Raw genomic sequence first — 27007 nt, forward strand, 5'->3', positions numbered from 1 at the left:
CTTAAAACAAGAGTTGTAATCCCAAAGTCTTTAAAAACAAAAATGAAGAGTTTTAGACCAACATCATGCTCATAAAACTTATGCCAACACCACACATGCACACACCATTTTAAGTTAGCAATTCCAGTTCTGTATATCCACTACAATGTGCATAAACTCACTTGAACCCAATTCCAGGCTGGTCTAGTGGTAGCACTCTACTGCCACATGAGAGAGACTGCGAGTCTGACAAGAATTGGGTGTGCTTTTGAGAGTAGTGGGCCTTGCATCTCCCAGAGAACGCCTATGGCATATTAGAAAATAGAGCTAACTAGTTCCTAAACATTATCCGTTCCCTTTTCATGACATAATTGATATAAATGTTTTTCATTCCTTTCTATTGGAAAAAGGCATTTTCAGCCTCTTATTTTAGAAAGAAATAAGGTGACACTCAAGTCTATATGAGGTCACCCATCTGTTATGGAGAGTGGTGGAAGCCCCATTGCTTGGGACATTTAGAACTAAAACTGGACAACACACTAGGAACCCACACTGCAGGGAACAGTCCCGACATAGCAAGGATTAAATGCTACTTTCTACTTATAGTAAGGTCTATTTTTAAAATCAGTATTTATAGCCACTTTTGATGCAAAAAGTAAAACTCTAGTAAAAACCATGCACAGAGAAATTAACAAAACAGGATGGAGCCAAAGATTGATGATATTCATTGTAGTGGTTCTAAATGAAGGACTTCCACAGTACGACAGAGATCCCCAATACTGGGAAGTTTTATATTTTCAGGGGTATTGCTTGTAAAGGTAACTTAAAGATATCTCTCTTATCATGCACGTAACTACCAGTGATGGCAACAACTGTTCTATACATGTGAGGAGACAGTAGGTCCTTAAGTACAGATGTACAGAGAAAATAAATATGTCCTTCTTAAGAAAGCACATTTCATTCAGAAATGAGGAAATTTCACTAAGGAAAGTGAACATTTATTCTGAATGTAAGCTTCAGGCTAAGCTTGCTGCTCTACACCACCTAACCGCATTCCTTCAGCAAAATGTAGTGTTGGTGTCAGATTTCCTTCACAAATAGTCTTCAACCCTTTGGGAGCTGACACATTTAATAAAGGGAGACCATTACAACCATATTATGTCTGATCATCAGAAAGTAGCAGCCTTAGAAAAAGTCTCTGATTTCACTTACAATACTTTAAATCCCTTACTACTCTGTCCTCAAAATAGGGCGAGGGTAGAAGATAACCTGTTCCTGGAGGGGTTAGTCACAGTGCCGCCTCAAAGATTTAAAGGGCTGTAGGTTTGACATAATACATTTTGGGAAAGTGATGTGAATAGTCTCAAATCATGCAAGACATGGCACGTGTCATGGAAAGTCAGACAACAAATTACTTTTACATAATGAGGCCTCTAAGATACTAGTGTTTTGGGTTGGGTTTTTTTTGTTAAATATATACTCTGGGGCGCCTCATGCTCTCTTGGAAGTTTACTATAATTTATCCTGCTTACATAGCCCTCCCTTGCAGGTGTAAGAATCTCATTTTCTCCTCCCACAGAAAAAAAAACAAAACCAAACAACCTGCAAAAAACCCCACCCTTCAAACATCTGAAGAATGCCTTTTCACCACTGCCCTGCATAGGTGACTCAACCTGTCCGGTCTTCTGCATCCTTGCACTGCTTGTGCCTAACCCACTGCTCACTAATAGCTTCCTTTTTCATCCTAAGGGCTGCTATCCTAAGTCTAGAAGTTTATACAACTGCTTGCTTACTTATTTATCTGTTCACCAACTGAGCTGCATACAGGACCAAGGACAAACAATAATCAACTTCCATGACCATTCATCTTCAATTCCACATGGACAAACTGTATGTCATTAACAGTACGTGTGAGGTGCACTGGGACGGTGCCAAAGTTTCATTATTTTATTTTTAAGTTAAACTTTCCCTGGCAAAACTTAAGCTAATTACGTTTTGTGCTGCCCTTGTGAACTGAAAGGATTAATTGGTCCCTGCTCCCTTTTTTTTTTTTTTAAATATATCCCTTTAACTGTTTGTAGATAGTTAGTCTCCTCTCAGTTTTCTTTCCTCTAGGCTGAAAATATTGGCCTCTTAACCTTTCCTCTTCAGGCTAATTTTCAAATTTCTTCTCTCTTTAATGGGTTTAACGATATTTTTAAAGAATGCATAGCTTACAGCTTTAAACTTCCACATATATGGAGTGCAAAAGTCACTCTGTGATACACCACTTGACTATCAAATACACACAAGCTAGCTGTATCTGTTTTACCGACTGCCTTTAAAAAAGAGCAGTGACTTTCAGAGACACAAAACCGAATCTAGAAATATGGAGTAAGACATACAAGATAAAATCAAAGTAAACAACAACTCATTTGGGGATAGAAACCTCTATGAGATTGCAAAATTTAGTTTCCCTTTTACATTCACAGTTTAATCAATAAAACAAGAAAGGGATTTTATTGTACTAAGTCAGGGGTTCTCCGACTTTTGTATCGGTGACACCTTTCACATGCAAGCCTCTGAGTGCAACCCCCCTTATACATTAAAACATGTTTTTATATATTTAACACCATTATAAATGCTGGAGGCAAAGCAAGGCTTGAGCTGGAGGCTGACAGCTTGGGACCCCTATATAATAACCTTGCGAACCCCTGAGGGGTCCTGACCCTCAGTTTGAGAACCCCTGTACTAAGTCATTCTTAGTATCAGAGGCAAGAAGCTGGATATCACCAACATAGATAGGTGTGAATTAATGCAACAGAATTCTAATTCTAGCCTGCTGTATTTATATAAAATTTAAATATTTTAAAAACAGAATTTATGCCTGATGAGTTCGCCTGTATTACAGTCATTCTTCTCAGAAGTCTCAGTGCTTTCAGTTACTGATGTCTATTTTATGTTTAAATTAAAAAAAAAATCTATTTGGAGGCAATTTCTTCCTTTTAGAATGTCCCTCTAACAATTATTAGTCAGGACAAGTTAGATGGAGAATTGTACAAACCCTGATGCTCAACATACTATTGTTAAAAAACGTAAGAGTCCATAAAAGCTTATGATTGGGTCAGACTTGTACAAAGCTGGCTAGATGCAAAAGAGAGAGAAGACAAAAGTTACCCTCAATGCAGTGAAATAAGTAGGGAAATGAAAGTATTTCATCTTGATTAATTTAACTCACAGAAATTAAAGGACTTTTTTTAAGTTTAGCTTTGGTTATTCAGCGGCTGATTTTCTGGTGTGTTCTGTGTGTTGCCAGTGTTCTCCGATTTATTTTCCTTTGCTTTACGTTTCTCCATAAACATTTGAATACCATCGGCTAGAAATCCTATACTTGCCAAAAAGCCAAACACCTGTGAATGTGAAAGAAACAGTTATTTAAAATGTGTACATAAACATTAATAATATTCCAACTTTGACTGAGAATCTGAAGCAAGAGAACAAGCAATCTTCTTCATGCGACCCCTCCCCTTCCCAGCTTTACTGTAGTATTTGTATATACATTCAGTCTCCAGTCTTTTGAAGTCAGTGGTTCAGTTCTTAACAGAAAGATCAGAAATCATAACAGTGACATGTTTTGTACTTTATAGTTTTTACTTCTTGGATCAGGTGTGCATGGTACAGGACCTTACTGTTGGACTGCAAGGAATTCAGAGTAAAAACTTTTTACATACTAGCTTAGAAGCAGAGATTAATGCTAATTTTTTTTCTTAAGTGTTGGGTGAGGCAGTAGCATAGTAGAGATATAGTCAAGGCCAACTAAAAATGAGTCAAACTGGTGCCTGAGCATTAACGGGATTCAGTGAAGTTTGAGAGAGTTAAGTTTTATACCGTTGATTTGAGCCAACACAATAGAATATAAACAATTAGATCTAAGAGTGAAAGAATTCTTCCATCTCCTTGTTCTGAGGGGGAGGAAGGAGGAGCCATGAAAGTGTCTGTGTTAGTATTTGACACACAAATGAATATTACAAAAGATAAACGTATTCTTCCTGTAAATTCTAAGATCATTCCGATTATAGAATCAGAGTTCTTTACTTTTCTAATGAATCTTTATTCAAGAAGAATGTTCTTTGATTTTGATGCTTTATAATTTAGCACAAAAATAATATGAAGACTCTTTAAAAAGTGTGCTGGAGAAGCGAGACACTATGACTTCTCCATATGAATCCCAGAACTGCAGAGCCTCCAGTGTTCCTTATGAGCTACATGCCCTGCTGCTCGTCGAACTATTTCTGGTACCATACAGCTTTCTAGATGCTCTGAATATTCTGCACACTTGAACTCTGCAAGTATCCTCCCTGCTATAACTGACTCCACAGCTGTATGGCTGTTACCACTCCCCACTCAGCCTTTGTGAGAATGTTCTAGAGTCCCTAGGACAGTGGTCCCCAAACTAGGGTGTGTGTCCCCGTACGGAGGTGCGGAGGAACATTCGGCGGGGGGCATGTGGCAGGGCCCGGGCCAGCCCCCATGAGGGGGCAGGGAGGCTGCACCACCCATCCCATTCTGCCCTCAGACCAGCTCTGATCTCAGCCTCATCTCCGCTCCAACCTGTGCTCTGCCTCCAGCCCAGCCTCATTCCTTCTCCACCTCTGGCCTCAGTTCACAGAGTCCTAAAGCCTGGGTTCCAGCCCGAGTCCAGACATCTACACAGCAGTGAAATAGTGCTGCAGCCCAAGCCCCCTGGGCCTGAGTCAACTGGCATGGGCCAGTCACGGATGTCTCTTTGTTGTGGAGAAAACAAGAACAAACTCTGGTGAGTCTGAGAGAGAAGGTGTAGAACCTTGGGGGGCCAAGGTCAGAAGGAAGGGTGAAATGAGGATAGTGACCCACGGAGGGGCCAGAAAACAGAGTCATGGTTACAAAGCTAACTGAAGGGACTAAGAGCTTTTCCCAGCATCCACAATATTATGGAGCTCCTAGGGTGCACCGAGTTTCCAGCAAACCTTATGAAGGTTGGAGAATGTGCCCATCATGTGGCTCTCCCACACTCTGTTGTAGCAGAGGTTGATGTACCAGGTCTTAGGAGCCCTGAGGTAGCCCCTCTTCCTGCATCCTTACCTCAACAAATGCATTGCCTTCTGTTTTCTGCCCACAACCTGGCCAGAGCTTCCATTTCTCTAAACCAGGGGTCGGCAACCTTTCAGAAGTGGTGTGCCGAGTCTTCATTTATTCACACTAATTTAAGGTTTTGTGTGCCAGTAATACATTTCAACATTTTAAGAAGGTCTCTTTCTATAAGTCTATAATATATAACTAAACTATTGTTGTATGTAAAGTAAATAAGGTTTTTAAATGTTTAAGAAACTTAATTTAAAATTAAAATAAAATGCAGAGCCCCCCGGACTGGTGGCCAGGACCTGGGCAGTGTGAGTGCCACTGAAAATCAGCTCGCGTGCCGCCTCAGACACACGTGCCATAGGTTGCCTAGCCATGCTCTAAACCTTGAGCAGAGGACTGAAGGTTTAACATGGTACGGAGTCCGGGGTGTTTTCACATACTTACAATTGCAACAGTTTCAACAGATGACTTGTCATTGGTTGCAGCAAACACAATGGAAGCTACAAAAAAGAGACCTCCCACTACTGTAGTGACCCAGAAATCCTGCAATCATAACAAAAAGAGAGAAAATTACAAACTAGTGGAGGCACTACTTGGTAAAGGAACCAGTATATGAAAAATGCCCAAGTTAATCAGACAGTGAAATCATATGTGAAACCTGGCACTATTATAAATCTAGAAAACATGTATATTTCTAATTATATACAGCACAACGGTCAACTGCAGCAATGTGAAAGGACTCTGCATGACATACTATTCTTTCTATGCCTTCCCCCTTCCTACCTCACTCACATCCATCTAAATTCTCTCAGCACATTCAAGAAGTCTCTTCAGCTACTGTAGTTTCATTAAGTTCTTAGAGGCCTTGGGGAAAAGGTAGCCTTACAAATAAGTGCATTCATTCAGATCTCTTGGTACTGATACTCTCCTACCTTTATGCCTTCAGTCAAAGAATCTACATATTGTTTGCTATATGACAATTCTTAAGTTAGGTGGATGCTCACAACACAAAATAGTGTTCTTGCCAAGATTGTATTTTCTGAAATTCAAAAGCATTCTGAACATAACTGGCCTCTGAAAGAGGTGGAGGATGACATGGGGTAAGAAAACATTTCTGTACATTAGATTAGGGAAACAGGCAAGTTCCAAATAATTAAATGAAATATTCTAAAGGCTGAACCATGTGAAAGACAGGGATCCCAGTATTAGGTGCTGGCAACAAATTGCACTCCATAGAGGCTATAATATCATTTAATATTAGTTTGTGAGACAGAATGCCAAGTCCTAGGACTCTGCCTGGAAATGCAGATCTATGCTACTGATCCACCCCAAGGCAAAACCAAATGGGCCTCAATAGCTCCAGCTCAATAAAATGAGAGTCTAAAGGACAAGAGAGGAGGTATTTCAAAGCAAAACCCTAGAAACAGGGAGTTCAGAGGAACACTAATGTGACAGTTTAGATTTGTTGTTTTAAGTTAAGATTAAAGGAAAATCCTAGAAAGGGGGGTAGAATGAGTTTCAGATGAGTATGCATGTTCATGTGTGGTGAAGACGACTCAATTGAAAAGGACATAGTCACTTTTAAAAATCTCATTAAAAAAACATCTTACCCATGCCACTAGCACAACAGATTATAAGAATTCCCAGTTTTAATAAGCTAATTTACTTTTCATTACAGGTTCTCAGTGTTGCCATGTTTGGGTTTGCAGGTGGTTTGTTTTTTGGGGAAAAAAAAGTTTCCACTGAAATTTAAAAAACAAAAACACATGGAAATATTTCTCCTGGTCTTACATTTTGTGAGTTGTGACTTGTTCTTCCCCTCTACTCATTTTTACTTCTTAATGCAATACCAGAGAAAAAACCTGCACTTCTTGTTTAGGAGTCCTATAAAAACTCTTTTTGCTTACTTTATCAGAGACAAGAAAACACAGGAAAGCCCTTTTAGAAATAGAATTTGATTTTATCTATAGCTTTTCATACCAAAGGAATCCCAACTCACTTTACAAAAATGATCTTGAAACAGACATGGCAATCTCCTGCAGAGCCAGAAATGCAAACATGGGAATAACAGGGTGAAATTATGTGGCCTTGTTATACAGGAGGTCAGATTAGTTCATACTAGTTCCTTGCAGACTTAAAAATCTATTAAACCTAGCTGTAACAAAAGAAATGCGCACACATGCTCAAGAGAACTTTTGTTAAATAAAACATGCTTATTGATCCTTAACTAAACCTATTATATCACATAAGAAAATCCCTACTGTATGTCCAGATAGATAAAATTGGAAAATACTAAAATCCACTGTGCCTTCCCTCACCCACCTTAATATGCAGGGAGGAGATTCACTGGCATAGGACTCATTTTGTCAAATGACTTTTCAAGCAGTGTTAACCCCTTTCTTCACGCTCTATGTTATGAGCTAGTTAAGAGCCACACAGCGGAGAAACACCTGCTTTGGTCTGAACCCTGGGTCATCTATCCCAGGTTTAGAACCAGCAGTCAGCTTTCCTGGAAAACAAGCTGTCATCTTTCCAGTTCCACAGCCCAGAGCTGAAACTCTGTATCTCACTGTAGCCGATGTGAAAATGTGTAAATAGTTGCTAATATAAAGAAGATAACTCAGTTAACATTGTGTAGTCTTGTTACCAAATAGTACATATTGTCTGGACAGAACAGTTATGTAACTTAAATTGCTTTAACAAAAAAAAAATCTTAAAATTTAGAAGCAAAAATAATTAAAAATAAAGCAGTTCCTTACCAATGTCTTTAATCTATCCTTCTCAACCCGCTCATAAGCAGAGGTGCAAAACACAATCAGTATCAGGAGACTCAGAAAGGTGGCACTGAAGCTTATGAATTCAAAGAAATAAAGCCCACCGCACAGGCTACAACTCTCCACAATTTCTTCAAGGATGAAGGCCAAAAAGGAAAGCAGCTGTGGAAAAATAAAAGATTATTCAAATTATCTAATCAATTTGCCAATGTTTGTTTCAGGCAGTCAGCTGATATTAAAGCAGTGAAAATAATTATCTCTGATAAAAAAAAGTTTAAATGTCAAAGCCAAAATAATTTTGTATTTGTGGTTTCTGACCTGAAAAACCATGACACAAATACAAAAATTCCACAAATTAAACACTTGATATGTAGAGAAAAATGCAAGCTTGCTGTTCAAATTAACTAATACAGTAGATCAAGCTAAACAGAACACATTACACCAGACACACACTTGTTGGCTATACAGTATACATTACCAATTCATGGTTTCATGCATGAGAGTGAAGGGAGCAGACCAGGAAGACAGGTTTTTGGTTGTTGGATGCTCACTCAGGACAAGCAAAATTGTATTTCTTTCTGCCTATTGGGAATGCTGCAAGACCTGAATGTAGTCTCAGGCACATTGGCTGGCACGTGCAGCCCAGAGCTGAAAGTGAAAACTAGTGCCCCAACTTCCTTTTAATAAATGGCAGAAGCAGCTCATCCAACTCAGCTGCTTCTCGAAATTCTACTTTTGATGCTGATGAACCATTTGTGCCCCCACCATACTTCAGAGAAAGTACACAGCTAATTAAGCACACCTTCCCCACCCCAGTGCAGTATGGGGATGTTGCTCTTTTCCAAAGCAAACAGCACATTTTTTTTTGCTGAGACTAAGATCAGACACACCAAATGGTCAATCTACCCAGAAGTTCTACACCAGGGGTAGGCAACCTTTCAGAAGTGGTGTGCCAAGTTCACTGTAATTTAAGGTTTTGCATGCCAGTAATATATTTTAATGGGTTTTAGAAGGTGTCTCTCTCTATAAATCTATATTATATAACTAAACTATTGTTGTATTAAAAGTAAATAAGGTTTTTAAAATATTTAAGAAGCTTCATTTAAAATAAAATTAAAATGCAGATCTTATTAGTTTAGTGTGATCCTTTTTCTCACTTTTCCTTCCTGAGTTTTCCCAACGTGGGCTACAGCAGCGGGTGACTGAAGAGTGCTGGGTCAAGGCCAGGAGCAGAGCCCTGGGTTGGCTTGCCAATACCCCAGGCTGGCAGTGGGCTGAGCAGGGCCGGCGGCCGGAACCCCAGACCAGCAGCGGGATGAGCCGCTCAGCCCATTGCTGGCTCCGCTCAGTCCACTGCTGGTCTGGGGTTCCAGCAGGGGTGGAAGTAATTTAAATTTCTTACAGGTACCGTCATATTGCAACCGCCCTCGGGGGGAGGAGCTCAGGGGCTGGGGATATGTGGGTTTGTGGGGGGGGAGCATTCAGGGCAGGGGGGTGGGGTGCGAGGGGCTTAGGGCAGGGGGTAGTGATGTGGATGAGGCAGGAATCAGGGCTGGGAGCATGGGGGCTGTAGGAGTCAGGGTTGGGTGGCATGATGGACTCAGGCAGGGGGTTGGGGGGGGTGTAGGGAGGAAGTCCTGGGGGAGCTGGGGCTTGGGTCTGGCATGGGACAGTCCTGGTTGCAGCCAAGTTACCTGGATGGGTCCCTGCCCCACGCTGTTCCTGTTACTGCCAAGGGAGCTGTAGGCCAGCTGTGTGGGGACACTGCATCTGCAGGCAAATGGGGGTTATCAGTAGAAGACCCCCTGGCCTGCCGCTCCCTTTCCCTTCCCCCCCGAGGGGCTGCAGCTGTGCCTGTAGTGCCCTGGTATCCAGCCACAGTGGTGATAGAGGGGCAGCAGAACAGGCTGGGATGTGGACACCTCCACCGCACCTGCTGCTGGCCTCTTTTACTTGCCTGACTGCCTGCTGCTTAGCCCAGTGCATGGGGACACCAGCGCCAGCCTGCCAGAGAGTTCCTGCAGTCAGCAGGACCAAAGATGGGAGCGTGCCACGCACCGTGCCTCCAGTCTCAGTGGAGTGCCCCAGCATCTGCCGGCTCCGAGTGTGCATGCACCACCTTACTTTCACTTCTAGGTTCCAGCTGCCTGCCCCTTGCCAGCCAGGGTCCCGGCGGCCAGGACCCCTGCTGGCAAGGGGCCAGCAGCCAAAACCTCAGAGCAGCGGTAGGCTGAGGGGGGCTGGCAGCTGGGACCCCAGAGCGGCAGTGGGCTGAGCAGCTCAGCCCGCTGCCAGTCTGAAGTTCCGTCTGCCGGCTCGTGCCAGCCGGGGTTCCAGCCGCTGGCCCCGCTCAGCCCGCTGCCGGCTCGGGGTTCTGTCCATCCAGGCCAGCAGCAGGCTGAGCGGGATCAGGAGGGGACCCTGGGATGGCAGCAGGCTGAGCAGGGCCAGGGCTCAGCCCACTGCCAGTCTGGGGTTCTGGCCGCCGGCTCCTGCGAGCCGGGGTCTCAGCCGCCGGCTCCGCTCAGTCCATTGCCGGCCTGGGGTTCCCTCGGCGTGGGTTCCCTCGGACCTCGGCGTGCCATTAAAAATTGGCTCGCATGCCACCATTGGCGTAGGTTGCCGAACCCTGTTCTACACTCACCTCAAACCATTTTATTTTTGAGGGAAGGACATAAGTTATTTTTTTAAAAAGAGAAGTCATTTGAGCTACTGAAAAAAAAAAAGTTATGACAACTAGATTGTCCATGGGACAATTCACCTTAAAGAAATGTTTCTCTAGCTTGAAGAAAGGAGAACACATTTGTACTGCTATCCTCTCAAGTGTGCTTGCATAACATTTTGTTTTCAGTTCTCTCATTTTGGCCACTTCCCAATGGCTAGGTTTCCCCATACTACATTACTGACCTAGGGGACAAACCCCAGCAGTAAAGATTCAATGAAGTAGGACATTCCAGGAAGGGAGAATTAAGGGTAACTCTACAAAGGCTTTGTTTCCATGCCAACTATGCACTTTTTTACAAATAATACTTGTACCACAGCAATCCTTCCTGGGTAGGGGGCTTAACTTCAGGACTCTATTAATGTTGATCTTAACCTGCAGGTATCACCCTTAACAAGACTTTGCTCATCTCTACACCCATCCCCCTCACAGGCTGTATCTACACTGGCAAATGCATGATTTGCAATTCATTACTGTTGCAGCAGCAGCAAAAGTTGCAGTGTAGACAGGTTGTCATAGGTTTCACCCCCACTCTGGACTTTAGAGTACAGATATGAGGACCTGCACGTGAACCCATAAGCTGAATTACCAGCTTAGATCTGGTTTTGCTGTCACCACTTCCAAGTACTAACTCCCTTCCCTGGGTAGTCTTGAGAGACTTCTTCATCAATTTCCTGGTGAACACCAATCCAATCCCCTTGGATCTTAACACAAGGAAAAATCAATCAAGTTCTTAAAAATAAGACTTTTAATTAAAGAAATGAAAGGTAAAAGAAAAAAAACCTCTGGGAGAGATTAGCATACCAGCTACTCTCACAGACAGATTCAAAACACAGAGGATGTTCCCCTGGGCAAAAACTTAGTACACAAAAGAATTTCCAATTCCCATGTTAATTCTCTTAAGCCCTTTTATTCCAGAGAATTAAAGGTTTCCCAGTTTATGGCCCAGGGAGCAGATGATGCAGAGTGGCCTAAAGTTATCTACTATGAAGGGAAAAATGACGGTGGTGTGGAAGAGGTAAACCTCTCCACGACCCTTGGACGTCTGCAGCGACAGCAGATCAAGGAGCTGTGCACTAGCTTCACACCAAAGTTCTCAGCCACCCCAAGACGGACTGAACGGGCATACCACTCCATTGACACACGTAATGTTCACCCAATTATAACCCCATCCTACCGGGTGTCACCTCGTGCCCAAACTGCTATAAAACGGGAGATCTAGGACATGCTACAGATGGGTATAATCCACCCCTCTAACAGTGCATGGGCATCTCCAGTGGTTCTAGTTCCCAGACCAGATAGGAATATACACTTTTGCGTGGACTACTGTAACTCGTCCCGACAACTATCCAATGCCACGCATCGATGAGCTATTGGAGAAGTTGGGACATGCCCAATTCATCTCTACCTTACACTTAACCAAGGTGTACTGGCAAGTACCACTAGATAAACCTGCCAAGGAAAGGTCAGCCTTCATCACCCATGTAGGGATGTATGAATTTAATGTGCTCCCTTTTGGGCTGCGAAATGCACCCGTCACCTTCCAAAGACTTGTGGATGGTCTCCTAGCGGGATTGGGAGAATCTGCAGTTGCCTACCTCAATGATGTGGCCATTTTTTCTGATTCATGGGCAGAACACCTGGAGCAGCTGGAAAAAGTCTTTGACCGCATCAGGCAGGCAGGACTGACTGTTAATGCTAAAAAGTGTCAAATAGGCCAAAACAGAGTGATTTACCTTGGACACCAGGTGGGTCAAGGAACTATAAACCCCCTAAAGGCCAAAGTGGATGCTATCCAAAAGTGGCCTGTCCCAAAGTCAAAGAACAGGTCCAATCCTTCTTAGGCTTAGCCGGATATTAAAGGCGATTTGTACCACACTACAGCCAAATCACTGCCCCACTGACAGACCTGACCAAAAAAAAACCACAGCCAAATGCAGTTCAGTGGACTGATGAGTGTCAGAAGGCCTTTAACCAGCTTAAGGCGACACTCATGTCTGACCCTGCGTTAAGGGCCCCAGACTTTGACAAACCATTTCTAGTAACCACAGATGCATCCAAGCATGGTGTGGAAGCAGTTTTAATGCAGGAAGGACTGGACAAAAAAGTCCATCCTGTCGTGTTTCTCAGCAAGAAACTGTCAGACAGGGAAAGTCACTGGGCAAGCAGCGAAAGAAAGTGCTACACCATTGTGTACATCCTGGAAAAGCTATGCCCATACATTTAGGGACGGCGTTTCCAGCTACAAACCGACCATGCTGCGCTAAAATGGCTTCATACCGCCAAGGGAAATAACAAAAAACTTCGGTGGAGTTTAGCTCTCCAAGATTTTGATTTTGAAATTCAACACATTTCAGGAGCTTCTAACAAAGTAGCTGATGCACTCTCCCGTTAAAGTTTCCCAGAGTTAACTGGTTAAAATTGTCCTTGAAATGTGAAAAATCTTGTAGTTTTTACATAATTAGTAGCATATGTAAAGGTGCATGTGTTTTATTAATCTGTTTATTCTAAAGTTCTAGGAAAAAAATCACAGCCAGTGCAGTCCAATACTGTCTAAGATTTGGGGGGCGTGTCATAAACCGATAGTTAAGGGTTAATGCCTCTTTTACCTGTAAAAGGTTAAGAAGTTCACCTAGCCTGGCTGACACCTGACCAGAGGAACCAATGGGGGGACAGGATATTTCAAAAGGAAGAAGGGAAGTTCCCTTTGTCTAGTTCAGTTTCAGTTTTGGCCAGAGTGGAAAAGATCAAGGAACCAGCCTCTTATCAGAGTAGTAAGTTTTAGAAAAGAATAACTAGGTTTATGTTTATTTTCTATTTATTCTTTTCTAAAACTTACTACTCTGATAAGAGGCTGGTTCCTTGATCTTTTCCACTCTGGCGGAAACTGAAACTGACCTAGACAAAGGGAACTTCCCTCCTTCCTTTTGAAACATCCCATTGGTTCCTCTGGTCAGGTGTCAGCTAGGCTAGGTGAACTTCTTAACCCTTTACAGGTAAAAGAGGCAACTCTTAACTATCTGTTTATGACACAGGTCTTCGGCACTTTTACCAGCACATCATCTAACCAACGTGCCAGTCTACTCTGAACAGGTTAAGGCAACATGGAGGTAAAAATAAGAGACCTGTCTTAACTATATCTAGTGGTGCTACCAAAGGCAGAATGCAACAGTAGGAAATTAGGACTCTTAATTGGTTTGCAGAAGCATGTTTGGGGTTTTTGGGGGATTTCCACTGAAATTTCAAAGCAAAACCAAAACAAAACCCATGGAAATATTTCTCCCAGTCATACATTTCGTATAGACCATACCACAGAGAGCTAATGCCATCACCTTTGCAGCACCACCTATCTCTACGAACTTTATGGCCAGAATCCGGGATTTGACTTTATGCAGACAGCATGCTCGTCTCTAGACAAAACATTATTAGTTTTAATATCTTTAATTTATAAAGCAAAATTAACCTACAAAAGTTTGTGCGACACTGCTATAGTTTTCCATCTCTATGTCCTGCCACTTTAGATAGATTCGTTACATATCTTAGAAATCCTTATCAGAGGGGTAGCCGTGTTAGTCTGGATCTGTGAAAAGTGACAAGGAGTCATAGAATATAAGAGTTGGAAGGGACCTCAGGAGGTCATCTACTCCAACCCCCTGCTCAAAGCAGGATCAATTCCCAACTAAATCATCCCAGCCAGGGCTTTGTCAAACCTGACCTTAAAAACCTCTAAGGAAGGAGATTCCACCACCTCCCTAGGTAACCCATTCCAGTGCTTCACCACCCTCCTAGTGAAAAAGTTTTTCCTAGTATCCAACCTAAACCTCTCCCACTGCAACTTGAGACCATTACTCCTTGTTCTGTCATCTGCCACCACTAAGAACAGTCTAGATCTGTCCTCTTTGGAACCCCCTTTCAGGCAGTGGAAAGCAGCTATCAAATCTCCCCTCCTTCTCCTCTTCTGCAGACTAAACAAGCCCAGTTCCCTCAGACTCTCCTCAGAAGTCATGTGCTCCAGCCCCCTAATCATTTTTGTTGCCCTTCGCTGGACTCTTTCCAATTTTTCCACATCCTTCTTGTAGTGTGGGGCCCAAAGCTGGACACAGTACTCCAGATGATGCCTCACCAATGTCGAACAGAAGGGAATGATCACATCCCTCGATCTGCTAGAAATGCCCCTACTTATACAGCCCAAAATGCCGTTAACCTTCTTGGCAACAAGGGCACACTGTTGACTCATATCCAGCTTCTCGTCCACTGTAACCCCAAGTCCTTTTCTGCAGAACTGCTGCCTAGCCATTCAGTTCCTAGTCTGTAACAGAGAATGGAATTCTTCCATCCTAAGTGCAGGACTCTGCACTTGTCCTTGTTGAACCTCATCAGGTTTCTTTTGGCCCAATCCTCTAATTTATCTAGGTCCCTCTGTATCCTATCCCTACCCTCCAGGGTATCTACCACTCCTCCCAGTTTAGTGTCATCTGCAAACTTGCTGAGAGTGCAGTCCCTACTGTATTAAACCCAGTTCTAATTACTTCCGACTACAAATCACTTTTGTGGGAAGGGGAAGATGGAAGGCTGCATATTTTAGATCTGAGAGTGCAGTTAGTAAGAAAAGTAAGAAAAACAACTCAAAGAAAGAGCACCTTCACTGTCTGATAGGATGCTAATTTAAGAGGCACAAATAAGTTTTAATTCCTGCCAATCCTGTGGACCTAACAGAGCTGGGGGAGAACAAACAAGATGTTATTCTGTTTCGGGTGTTAGCAGCACATTTTTTAGCTGACAACACCAGAGGCAGAAAACATAACTTGACTTGAAGACTCTGGCTTGGCATTGCAGAACTAGCAGGTAGAAAAATCAGCGTCCTGTGGCACCTTATCGACTAACAGACATATTGGAGCATAAGCTTTCGTGGGTGAATGGGAAAGCTTATGCTCCAGTACGTCTGTTAGTCTATAAGGTGCTGTCACGGAGTGTGGAGGAGTCTGGCCCTGCACCCCTCTTCCTGGGACCCACAGTGACTCTCAGCCAGCCAGTAAAACAGAAGGTTTATTGGACAACAGGAACACAGGTTACAGCAGAGCTTGCAGGCACAGTCAGGACCGCTCCACCGAGTCCTTCTGGGCTTTCAGGGTGCTTGGATCCTAGCTAGGATACCCTGAATTCCGCCCACACAGCCCCAAGCCCAAACTCAAACTGCTTCCCTCTTGCCGTCCCCTTCCCGGGCAAAGGTGTTGACCTTTCCCCTCCCTTACCTAGCTCAGGTTACAGGCCCTGGCATCGTCCATCCCCTAAAGTCCTCCCCTGGTCTCCCATTCCCCACACAGACAGTCCCTAATGCATCACAGGTGCCACAGGACTCCTTGTAGCTTTTTATAAGTCATTAATTACACTGTTGCTACACCTGCATAATAGAACTAGATGGGTCAATTTCACTTCTAAGTTCAAGTATCAGTCTCACTAGACTCAGGTCTTCTCTACACTGCCAAGTTTTGTCGCCAAAAACTGCCTTTTGGTGACAAAACAGCAAGAGCATACACACTACAATGAGACTTTTGTCACAAAAAACGCCCAGCTTTGGCGACAAAATCTTCTATCCCTACTACAGACTTTTGTCTTTTCCCCTCCCTTTATTGTCAACAAAGAGCCAGTGTAGACGCTGCTGTTTGTTTTGTTCACAGAAATGGCTTCTACCAATAATCCACAATGCCTGCCCTGATTGCTCTGCTCAGTGTTTTGATCTCTGCTGTCCTGGAGGAATAAGTCCCTTCCCTTTCAAAGCTTCTGGAAGTAGCTGTGTGCTGCTCCCTTTGGGGGAACTGTAGCAGAGTAGTCACCAGCTCCTGCCTTAAAAGGCTTAAAACAGCCCAGGGAGAGGGCTGTGGCAGGGAAGGAAAAGCAGGGCTGATTGGGGAAAGCAGCCTCAGCTGGAGGCCACACCCCAATCAGGCCACAGCTGGCTTAATGAGGGCCCAGATGGCCCTTACAAGAGGGCTGGGGCCAGAAGCCAGAGACACTATCTCTAGCTTTGAGAGGGAGGGACCTGGCTGCAGGGAGCTGAGAGAAGGTACCTGGTGTGGAGCAGGGCTGGGGAGAAGGCCAAGGGAGCTGAAGAGCTTCAGGCTGGAAACCCCCCAGGCTGTGGCCTAGTGGAAGGTCAATTAGGTACTGGAGTTGCAGAGGGCAGCCCATGGGTAGGCAGAGGCAGCAGGTCCAAACCTCTCTTGCCTATGATGGGTGGCTTTTACACTACAGTCTGCCCCAGTGAGTGGGGGCTAGATGGTGACAAGGCAGTAGCCCATGACTGAGGTAAGGTGGGGAGAGAGGGTTGGGGATTCCCCTGGGTGAGGAGACCCTGAGACTGGGGGGGGGGGTATTGCCAGGGGGCAGCACCCCAAAGACAAGGGGAACTGGGGGCCAGTGGCAGCAGGACACTGGCCTGCAGAGGGCGTGCTGGAGGCTGGAAATGCTAATTCCCTGAGACAACCAGCAGGAGGTGCTGCAGCGGTGAGTCGTGCACTATCACAGGAACAAACAAAGAGTAAATCATTGGAATGCTCCTGTTCTGCCCAGCACTAGGAACACCACAACAGGCACGCTGCAGGGGGAGGGGGACAGACTGCCATTCCTCAGCATGGAGAGCTCACAGAGCTGCCAAGAGCAGCATCATGAGCAGCTAAGGGGGCTGTGGGAGAACTCGTGCAGCGATCAGCTCTTCCATCCCACAACACTGCACTGTGGGATACATACCCACAGTGCATTGCTCAAACTTTGATGGTGTCCCCAATGTGGACATGATCTGTCGACAGAGGGAGCAAGTGTAAACACCCTTTGTTGATTTTTGTTTTGACGACTTTTGGGTGTCGACCTTTTGAGTGTAGACAAGCCCTCAGACACAGAAAACATTGGGAAAACCAGTATTCTCCTATGCTGGGACAGTTAAACAGACAAACCCCACCCCCAGCGTACAAGCAGTTAAACCATATGAAAGTGCTTAGATTTATATAGTTTAGGCTATGTCAATGCTAGGATTGCTTTACCAATATAATATACCAATATTTCTATACTGGCAAAGCACTCCTAGCGTGAATGCAGCTACACCAACAAAAGTTATACTTGTCCTGGTATAGTACAACTATCCCCATCTGTACAAACAGTAAAGTTTTTTTTTTTTTTCTCCCAGTACAGGTGGTGGCTACACTACAGACTTCTGCAGACAGAGCTATGTCAGTCAGGGACTACACCTTTTCACACACCTGACTGAACAGCTATGCCAGTACAAGTCTGTCATGCAGATATGGCCTTATTCTAGTTCAGGAAAGTGAAATAAGTTATATTGGTATAACCACATCCACACCAATGCTTTTACTGGCATAACTAGATTGGTAAAATATCACACACAGCCCACTAAAACAGTTACACCAGTAAAACTTCTTAAGTTTAGAGCGAGCCATCTTCCCCAGTTTATCCAAAGGTTTTGATAATATCTCCATCTCCCCCTTTACATCTTTAAATAATCACTGGGTTTCACTTTCTGATTTTCATATAATAGCACGATAATATGTATTTGGACTCACTAAAAGGCTGAAAAATATTGTAATTAAAAACACATATTGGGCAATTAGTTGCCAGTGTCCATTTAAAGAGTTGGAATTCAAAACAGCTACTTTTGATTGATTATTTTCTAGTTAATAGCTTGCACCAAGCTGCTGCACATGCTACATAGTGGGTCCTAGTCAAGGAAAATAATGTACAGCCTGAGTTTTTCTTTAATATGAATATTAGCAGCTCAGCATATGTGAACTATAAAGGGCAACATTTCAGACTAATATTCTATATTGAATTCTTAACAGTATTAAATAGGATGAATCTTAGAGTGAAAAGAACTACAGCTAAGAAACAAAAACAATAAGGCCATTTCTCAGCACACTTCCTTTTTCTCCTGTAGTTGCTATAAGGCAGATTGCTTAGAAATCAATGTCTGCATAAAATAATGATTGCTATAGATTTCTCCAGAATATTTCAAATCCATTTTTTGAGGATGTATGGGGAGGTCCTTTTTTGTCCTTGCTTTTTAATTTAAAAAGCAAAGATAGCCATTACGGGTATTTTCCGTTTCCTTATTATAATGTTTATCACAATAATATTGAAAATGTGAGTCACATGTTTTCATTTCCATTCATAACTTCTGCTCTTTATCAGCAGTGAAGAGTTTCAGTATAAATCACCTCTGCCACCCACTGAAAAAGTAGAGCAGAAAAGAAGCAACTTAAGTGCTAGAAACCCACTTTGAACAGAGCTCAGAAACCCAAATAACTAGGACGCTATTTCTGGACCAATGGTAGATGCTCCTCAGTTTGATCCAAAACCAAATGGCTCATGAATGTTTACTAACAGCCATCCTTTTGTCCCTCAAAATCATTCAGCTGCTTGCATGTTAATGAACATGTCATAGTTAAATTTAAAATCAGTGAAAAGAAAAGCTATCACCACGTAAATGACTTCCTTCAGGTAAAGAGGTTTTTCCTACATGCAGGAATTTGACAACATATATCAACCATGCTTTTCCTATTACATAAATTGGCAGCTGTGTTTTTTTTTTTGTAACTACTTCTTCAATCTCAATTTCTTAATAAAAGCTTTAGATGGAATTTATTTAAAAGAAAATGTACTGACCTTTCCCCCCCACAACTGAGTTCTTTATCTGGAATTATGAAGATGCTTAATTGCTCTGCTCTTAACTGGTATTTTCTTCTGCATTTCTGTTAACTGTACTCATCTGCAACAATTAATCCAACATGCACCTAAAGCACTGTAGAACGTGCAGTTAACTACTCACTATGCTCTTTATGCTCCTTAAACTGTTGCAAGGAGAAAAACAAAAACACAGGAGTTGACTAGCAAAATGAGGAGGGAAGAACTGACTTTAAATACACCTCTACCTTGACATAATGCTGTCCTTGGGAGCCAAAAATCTTACTGTGTTATAGGTAAAACCGTGTTATATTGAACTTGCTTTGATCCACTGGCGTGCGCAGCTCCACCCCCCAGAGCACTGCTTTACTGCGTTATATCTGAATTCGTGTTATATCAGGTGGCGTTATATTGAAGTAGCGGTGTAGTTTTTTTAATTGTATATTTTTCATTCTGTATATTCATAGTATTCTGTTAAAGCTAATTATTTCTCACACTAACAGAGGACCACCATCTGTCCTACATTATTATTTGTAGTGTGGTAGAGCCTAAAAATCCCAGTCAGAGTCCAGGGCTCTAGATACTATATAAACACATGGATTTTCCTCAATAGGGAACATTAGATTCCACGTTTCGGTTTCCTCAGAATCATTGTCGAGGGTCCCCTGCCCTTAAAACCTGCAGAGGTCCACACAGCTCTTTAGAGGCTAACTGGGGTGGAAGTACCTCTGGAGGATAAATGTCTCTGCACTATACTTCCCTAGTTATCCACTCTTCATGAGAGCACAGCTCCTTAGGCCATGTCTACATCTAAAATTTTGCAGCGCTGGTTGTTACAGCTGTATTAGTACAGCTGTATAGGGCCAGCGCTGCAGAGTGGCCACACTTACAGCAACCAGCGCTGCAAGTGGTGTTAGATGTGGCCACACTGCAGCGCTGTTGGGCGGCTTCGAGGGGGGTTCGGGGAACGCGAGAGCAAACCGGGAAAGGAGACCAGCTTCGCTGCGGTTTGCTCTCGCGTTCCCCGAACAAGCAGGTCTCCTTCCCTGCGGTTTGCAGGGTGGTTCGGGGAACGCGAGAGCAAACCGCGGCGAAGCTGGTCTCCTTTCCCGGTTTGCTCTCACGTTCCCCGAACCACCCTGCAAACCGCAGGGAAGACCTGCTTGCTCGGGGTTCGGGGAACGAGAGAGCAAACCGAGGAAGGAGACCAGCTTCGCTGCGGTTTGCTCTCGCGTTCCCCGAACCACCCTGCAAACCGCAGGGAAGACCTGCTTGCTCGGGGTTCGGGGAACGAGAGAGCAAACCGAGGAAGGAGACCAGCTTCGCTGCGGTTTGCTCTCGCGTTCCCCGAACCACCCTGCAAACCGCAGGGAAGACCTGCTTGCTCGGGGTTCGGGGAACGAGAGAGCAAACCGGGAAAGGAGACCAGCTTCACCGCGGTTTGCTCTCGCGTTCCCGGAACCACCCAGCAAACCTCAGGGAGGGAGACCTGCTTGCTCGGGGTTCGGGGAACGCGAGAGCAAGACGGGGAAGGAGACCAGCTTCGCCGCGGTTTGCTCTCGCGTTCCCGGAACCACCCTGCAAACCGCAGGGAAGACCTGCTTGCTCGGGGTTCGGGGAACGAGAGAGCAAACCGAGGAAGGAGACCAGCTTCGCTGCGGTTTGCTCTCGCGTTCCCCGAACCACCCTGCAAACCGCAGGGAAGACCTGCTTGCTCGGGGTTCGGGGAACGCGAGAGCAAACCGGGAAAGGAGACCAGCTTCACCGCGGTTTGCTCTCGCGTTCCCGGAACCACCCAGCAAACCTCAGGGAGGGAGACCTGCTTGCTCGGGGTTCGGGGAACGAGAGAGCAAGACGGGGAAGGAGACCAGCTTCGCCGCGGTTTGCTCTCGCGTTCCCGGAACCACCCTGCAAACCGCAGGGAAGACCTGCTTGCTCGGGGTTCGGGGAACGCGAGAGCAAGACGGGGAAGGAGACCAGCTTGATTACCAGAGGCTTCCTCAGGTATGCTGGGATACCTGCTTATTCCACGGAGGTCAAGAAAAGCGCTGGTAAGTGTCTATACTTGATTACCAGCGCTGGATCACCAGCGCTGGATCCTCTACACCCGAGACAAAACGGGAGTACGGCCAGCGCTGCAAACAGGGAGTTGCAGCGCTGGTGGTGCCCTGCAGATGTGTACACCTCCTAAGTTGCAGCGCTGTAACTCCCTCACCAGCGCTGCAACTTTCTGATGTAGACAAGCCCTTAGAAAAAAAGTGCTGCCATAGGGTCCCTCCCAGACAAGCACAGAAAATCATCCTCAGGATTTTCAACCAGCAGTAATTTTTTGTTTGAATTAGCATTCTGAAATCTCTTAGACCCATGGGTAAACCACATGTAGAGAATGGCTGCTCCCTAGCTTCTCTTCCTTTCCAGAATTGCAGAGCTTTGACTGTGCAGAGTCTTCTATACCAGAGGTTCTCAAATGGGGGGGGGGGTGGGAGAGGCTTGAGAAGCTGCTGGCAGCAGTGCTGCCTTCAGAGCTGGGCACCCAGCAAGCAGCCACCACACTCCCACTGCCCAGCTACGAAGGCAATGCCGCCGCCAGCAGCAGCACATAAGTAAGGGTGTCATGATATGTATTGCCTATACACTTAAATGGCTGTCTGAATCAATGCCTTACTGTTTTAAATACTTAGTGAGAGCTGCATGTTGATTTAAAAAAAAAATCAGTGTATATATATTTGTGTGGCAGGAGGAGAGGTGTAAACTGCTACAGATAAAAAGAAGGGGGGTGTGATCAAATAACTTTGAGAACCTCTGTTCTACACTGTCTGAAGACCACTAGGGAGAATGTACCCAAGTTCTGTCCCTCCTCTACAATGCCAGTTTGCTATCCTGTGCACTGCATAGCAGAGGGTATTGTAGTCAAAAAAGTATTGCAGTTCACTTTTAAACCATTATCCCTATGTTGTGTGTCCAGAACCATCCACCTGATATTAACACCTTCCTTTATTGCTTGAATGATACTCACTTATTGATGCTAACATTACATACACTCTTAGTAGTTATGTATAATTCTATCAAGTTTCTGGCATAGCCTTAATCTTAGATAGGTGTGAACATACAAAATAAAGTTGTGAAAACGAAGGAAAGATAAACAAAGTGAAATACTTGCCTATGAAATTGTAACTGTTTAACCACTGTTGTCTAGAGCCTCATTTGTGGCATTTCCCCACTGAAACCTTCTGGTTTAAAATTGCATACAAGGGTTGATATTCAAAGGATTCTGCTGATTTCACAAGTCTTTAAAAGCAGGGTTGGTGCAGTGAATGAATAGTTCAGAAGCAAGAGCAGATCTTTAAGCTTAAATTAGAACTTTTCTTTTCAGTCTAGCATTATACACAGAGGTTTCTGCATGCAATACTTTTTCTTTTTAAATCCGGCACTTAAATGACAAGTATTACTGCTTTAGATATTAATTTAGAACCCTAGGTCTTGGCACAATGTGCCTTCTCCTTTCCAACTTTCTACAGAATTTGAACCAGTTTTGGATTGAAACTAAATTCCTTTTGTATTAACCAAAATTAAAAGAACTCCATGTAAAACTCAAAGTTCTTAATATCTCTTTGCCAGGTACATTTTTATGTGATACACAAGTGGTTTCAAAAAGAGGCTGCAGCAGCAGCAGTCAGCAATATGCTATCATTATTTGTCTCTAACAACTGTAAGTCATAAGTAAAGTGTTCCCTCTATCCTGAATATCATGCCATGATCTTAAAAACTGGAAAGTAGTTCTCTGCAGTTGGCTTTATAGTATTTTAGAGAATTTTGTACCATACATATAATGGAATCAGATGATTTGCTGTATGTAACATCCTATTTAAAAAGCACCTTAGACAAGCGGTAGTTAGTTTGCAATTTTAAGATCGCAGTACTGAAGTTTTAATCACTGTTTTGCATATGATCTGTACAACAGCAGTCTCTAGCAACCCAGCATGCTATTTACTATAAACAATATAGTAAGAGACAGTTGCTACCCCAAAGAGCTGAACAGACAACATAGACAAAAGAGTGGGAGGGGAATAAGAGACAGAGAGGTAATATGACCTGCCCAATGCCACACAGTAGGTCAATGGTAAAGCCAGGATTAGAACTCACTTCTCCCAACTCCCATTACATTATCCATTAGACCACATTACAACAACAGATTGCAGAGATTACACTAACATTTACCTGGATTTCCAAAATCAATAAAACTATTTCACAAATAATTTTTAAGTAAAATGCAGCATTTATACACTTTCCTTTAACAAGGGCATGTCAGTCAGAAAGCTACCTGAATTTCACCCACAGCAATGTACAAGATTTTTTAATTTGTGCCTGGACCAAGAACTCAAAGATTTGTGCATTTTGGGAGAGAAGGAAGCAAGGTAGAGCCCTGCGCAGATAAAAAAAAATTGTATCCGCATCTGATCCACAAACATGGTCTGCAGATATCCGCATCTGTGGATATCCACAGATTTGCAGGGCTCTAAAGATTAAAAAAAAAAAAAAAAAAAAAAAACTCTCTGATGAGCTTAGCAGAAATCTGGCTTTGGTTACCTACCCTTCTGGTGTCCCTACAGTGACAGGATAAGGCCATAAACTGCCAAAGCTTTAAGAACATATCGAGTTTGTGCCCACATGGGTCCAGCAGCCTTTTCTTGTCTTTGTTTATGAACAGCTCTGGTAGTTTCTCTCTTCCCCCAACCAGAAAAGCTGTTGCCCAAGAGGGATGCACCTGTAATTGTCTTTATGAAGGCACATGAGTAGTCTATATAAATTACTGGGATTATTTATATGAGCAAAGGTGTTTGCATGGCAGTAATACTCAACAGGCTTATTTTATCTAACAATAAATGTTTTATAACTAAAAAAATAAAACAAATCAAAGAAATGTACCTTCAAAAATATTTATATAAAGCAATTTAGGGCTCTGAGAATTGTTTAAAAATAAATTTAAACCATAACTTTCTGAAGTTCCTAGGGATATTCTTTTTTAAAATGACTGTCATGTTTTAAAATGTTATGATGCTCTTTTTGGCAGTGCCTGATTAATGGGCAGAAATCACCTGATGCTGTTGTGATTATGACATTTCAGAACTAAAACTAAAACCCACTCCGCTTTCAGGAAAACTAGTTGAGTCCCTTTCCCATTTAGGTTTCACTGTCTTCTCTCAATCCAAACCATGCTGTGCTATTTCCATTTTTCTATATATATTAACCAGAAATTTGAGAGAGATTATTTATAACCTCCCACATTTATGAATAAGGATCAAAAGATTACACAAAATATACATAAAAAGCTAGCAGAATAGGATCCCTTCCTTTGAAGATTTAGGATTCTTTTGACTTAGAGTGAACCACTATGTAACATTCCTATAGCTCACCACAGTATAATGAGGTTCAACCAAGATTTTCTACCACCTACATTAATGGAACGTAGCCTCTGGTACAGAATGTTAAGGCCTTCACATGAGTTCAGACCGGTTTAATTTTAAGTTAAAATGCTAAGACCAGAAATAGCAGTGCCACAAGTGGACTGCAAGCTCTGGATCCTGCTTATTATTTGAACCTACAAAACCAATTGAAATCATTTGCTAAATCTAGCACAAACTTCTAAACAGTCAGTGTCTGTGACTGTACTGTCCAAATAGATGTGCCGTACTGTGAAGATGTCTCCATAGTAATAATAGTTTGAGTCTGCAGAAATAATATTACAATGCCAGATCACCAATATACTAGCATTTAAAAGTTGAAAATGTACTATTTAATATTACCAGGAGTTAAATATTTACCATTTGATTTAGACTAATTTTTTCACTCTTTAAATTCAGTTAAGACTTTTTACATCAAGCTAAATTTTCTCTGACTGAAGTAAATGGTGGCTCTTTGTCTACACCTAAAAGAAGTATCTGAACTAAGTTCTATTTTGTTTAGGAGTCTAGGAAATTATTTTTAAGATTTATTTTTATTAGAGTAAGGTTTTGTCTTAACATGTTATTGGTCATTTTTGTATACCACTTATATTTTGTGCAATGATAAATATAGCCTACAAAATTGAAATCAAAAGAGGCAGTAAAAAAGACAGCAGACAGAAAACAGAAAACTCACTAATGAAAAAGAAAAAAAACATTAAATGTAGACAATAACAACTACATTTACAACTTCATACTTATAGCAACAATATTCATTGCCAAATAAAACACATGCAACACAAAGAAGGGACAGCTGGAAATATTCATTTTGTGTTGTACTCAATTTTGTCCTCTTTTTATTTAGACAGCTTAATTTATCACAGAGAATTATAAACTTAACAAAATAGCCAGGATTTCTATGCCTCAAACATGAAGCAGATTTGTATCAACAGCCAAATAAAAGCCACAATCAAAACAAACTCTTCTTTTCAGTGGACTTGAAACAAATGATTTTTTTTAAAATCTACTAATCCTAGTTGAACATTCAGGTCCTAGCATACATGGAGAATGGTGTCAAGGCAGGAATAACAAAGAGCAGGGCAGTAGTGTGGAAAGAAGGAAGGAAGACTGTAAATGGGGTGGGGGAAGTGACATAGTGCAAGACAATAGGTTAAGAAACATTAATTAAGGTTGTATGCAGTGTTGGTGTAGCCTCTTGGTCTCAGGATGTTAGAGAGAGAAGGTGAGTGGGGGGATATATGTTATTGGACCGATTTCCGCTGGTGAGAGACCAGGTTTCAAGCTTGCACAGCGCTCCTCTTTTCACTTCGGAGACCGGAGGAAGAGCCCAGGGTAAGATCGACAGCTGCTCTCTCACCAGCAGAAGCTGGCCTAATAAAAGGAGATTACCGCCCCCATCTTGGGTTCCTTAATTAACGTTTGTTAACCCCTTCTTTGCTGTGTGATCCTGCGCTGTACACTCAAGTCAACAGAAGTGTCAACCCCACTGCCCGCAGCACACCCCCCTCTACTCCAGACCCAGCCACGCCATAGCACAGGGCAGGGCCCCAGGTAAACGCCGGGGCAGCAGCAAGCGTAGAGAGGAACCCCAGCAATGCCGGGCTGCGAAGGACCCGACCGGCCCCCTGCGCTTTCCCCCGACATTCCCGCGGAGCTGCTGTCTGGCTTCGCTGGAGAACAAACAGCGCCCAGCACCCCCCGCGCCGGGAGCCAGGCAGGGCGGACAAGTCGCAGCGCTGCGCTCTGCCGCACACCGGCCCTGGCTGGCGGGAGCAGTAAACAGGGCCACGCCCGGGCCCGGAGCAGGGCCACCCCTCGCACCCCCCGGGCTGCGCGCTGGGAGCGGGGCCCCCGCTCAGCCCGGGGCGAGAGGCTCCAGCCGCCCAGGACCACCCCGGCAGGGCTGCGACACCCCGAGTTTCTCGCCGCCAGGAGCCGGGACCGCTCCTCTCTGCCAGGCGCCCCCCCGCCCCGGGCAGAGCCGCGAGGCCGAGGTCCCGGCTCACTCACCACTTGCGCCCCTTTGAGCAGCAGGCGCTGGCGGCTGAGCCGGGTGACGGTGCACCGGCAGGCGGGGGCCTTGCTCTGCGGCTCGGTGGTCGGGCCGTACACTTTGCCGTTGTCCATGGCGGGCGGGCGAACCCCACAGGCCGGGCTGCGGCGCCACCGGGGCGCAGGAACGTCGCTCCGCTGCCGCGGAAAACGCGCGAATCAGGCAGCGCCTGCGTCCCGCCGCCTCCCGGAATTCCCCTCCCCGCTGCGGGGAAACCAGAGGCGGA

The 27007-nt window shown here is 43.9% G+C and overlaps 1 protein-coding gene across 1 annotated transcript; it reads right to left on the reverse strand.

Annotated features, from left to right (window-relative positions):
* Positions 1 to 1966: 1966 nt before the first annotated feature.
* Positions 1967 to 26991, reverse strand: CMTM6 (CKLF like MARVEL transmembrane domain containing 6). Its single transcript, XM_050938555.1, has 4 exons — positions 26739 to 26991; positions 7839 to 8015; positions 5524 to 5622; positions 1967 to 3368 (listed from the first exon to the last, which is right to left on the reverse strand). The coding sequence occupies exons 1-4, from the start codon at positions 26853 to 26855 to the stop codon at positions 3222 to 3224; spliced, it is 540 nt and encodes a 179-aa protein (XP_050794512.1). The 5' UTR covers positions 26856 to 26991; the 3' UTR covers positions 1967 to 3221.
* Between the last annotated feature and the right edge of the window lie 16 nt (positions 26992 to 27007).

This window comes from Gopherus flavomarginatus, chromosome 2, assembly GCF_025201925.1.
Source record: "Gopherus flavomarginatus isolate rGopFla2 chromosome 2, rGopFla2.mat.asm, whole genome shotgun sequence".
Lineage (NCBI taxonomy): Eukaryota > Metazoa > Chordata > Testudines > Testudinidae > Gopherus > Gopherus flavomarginatus.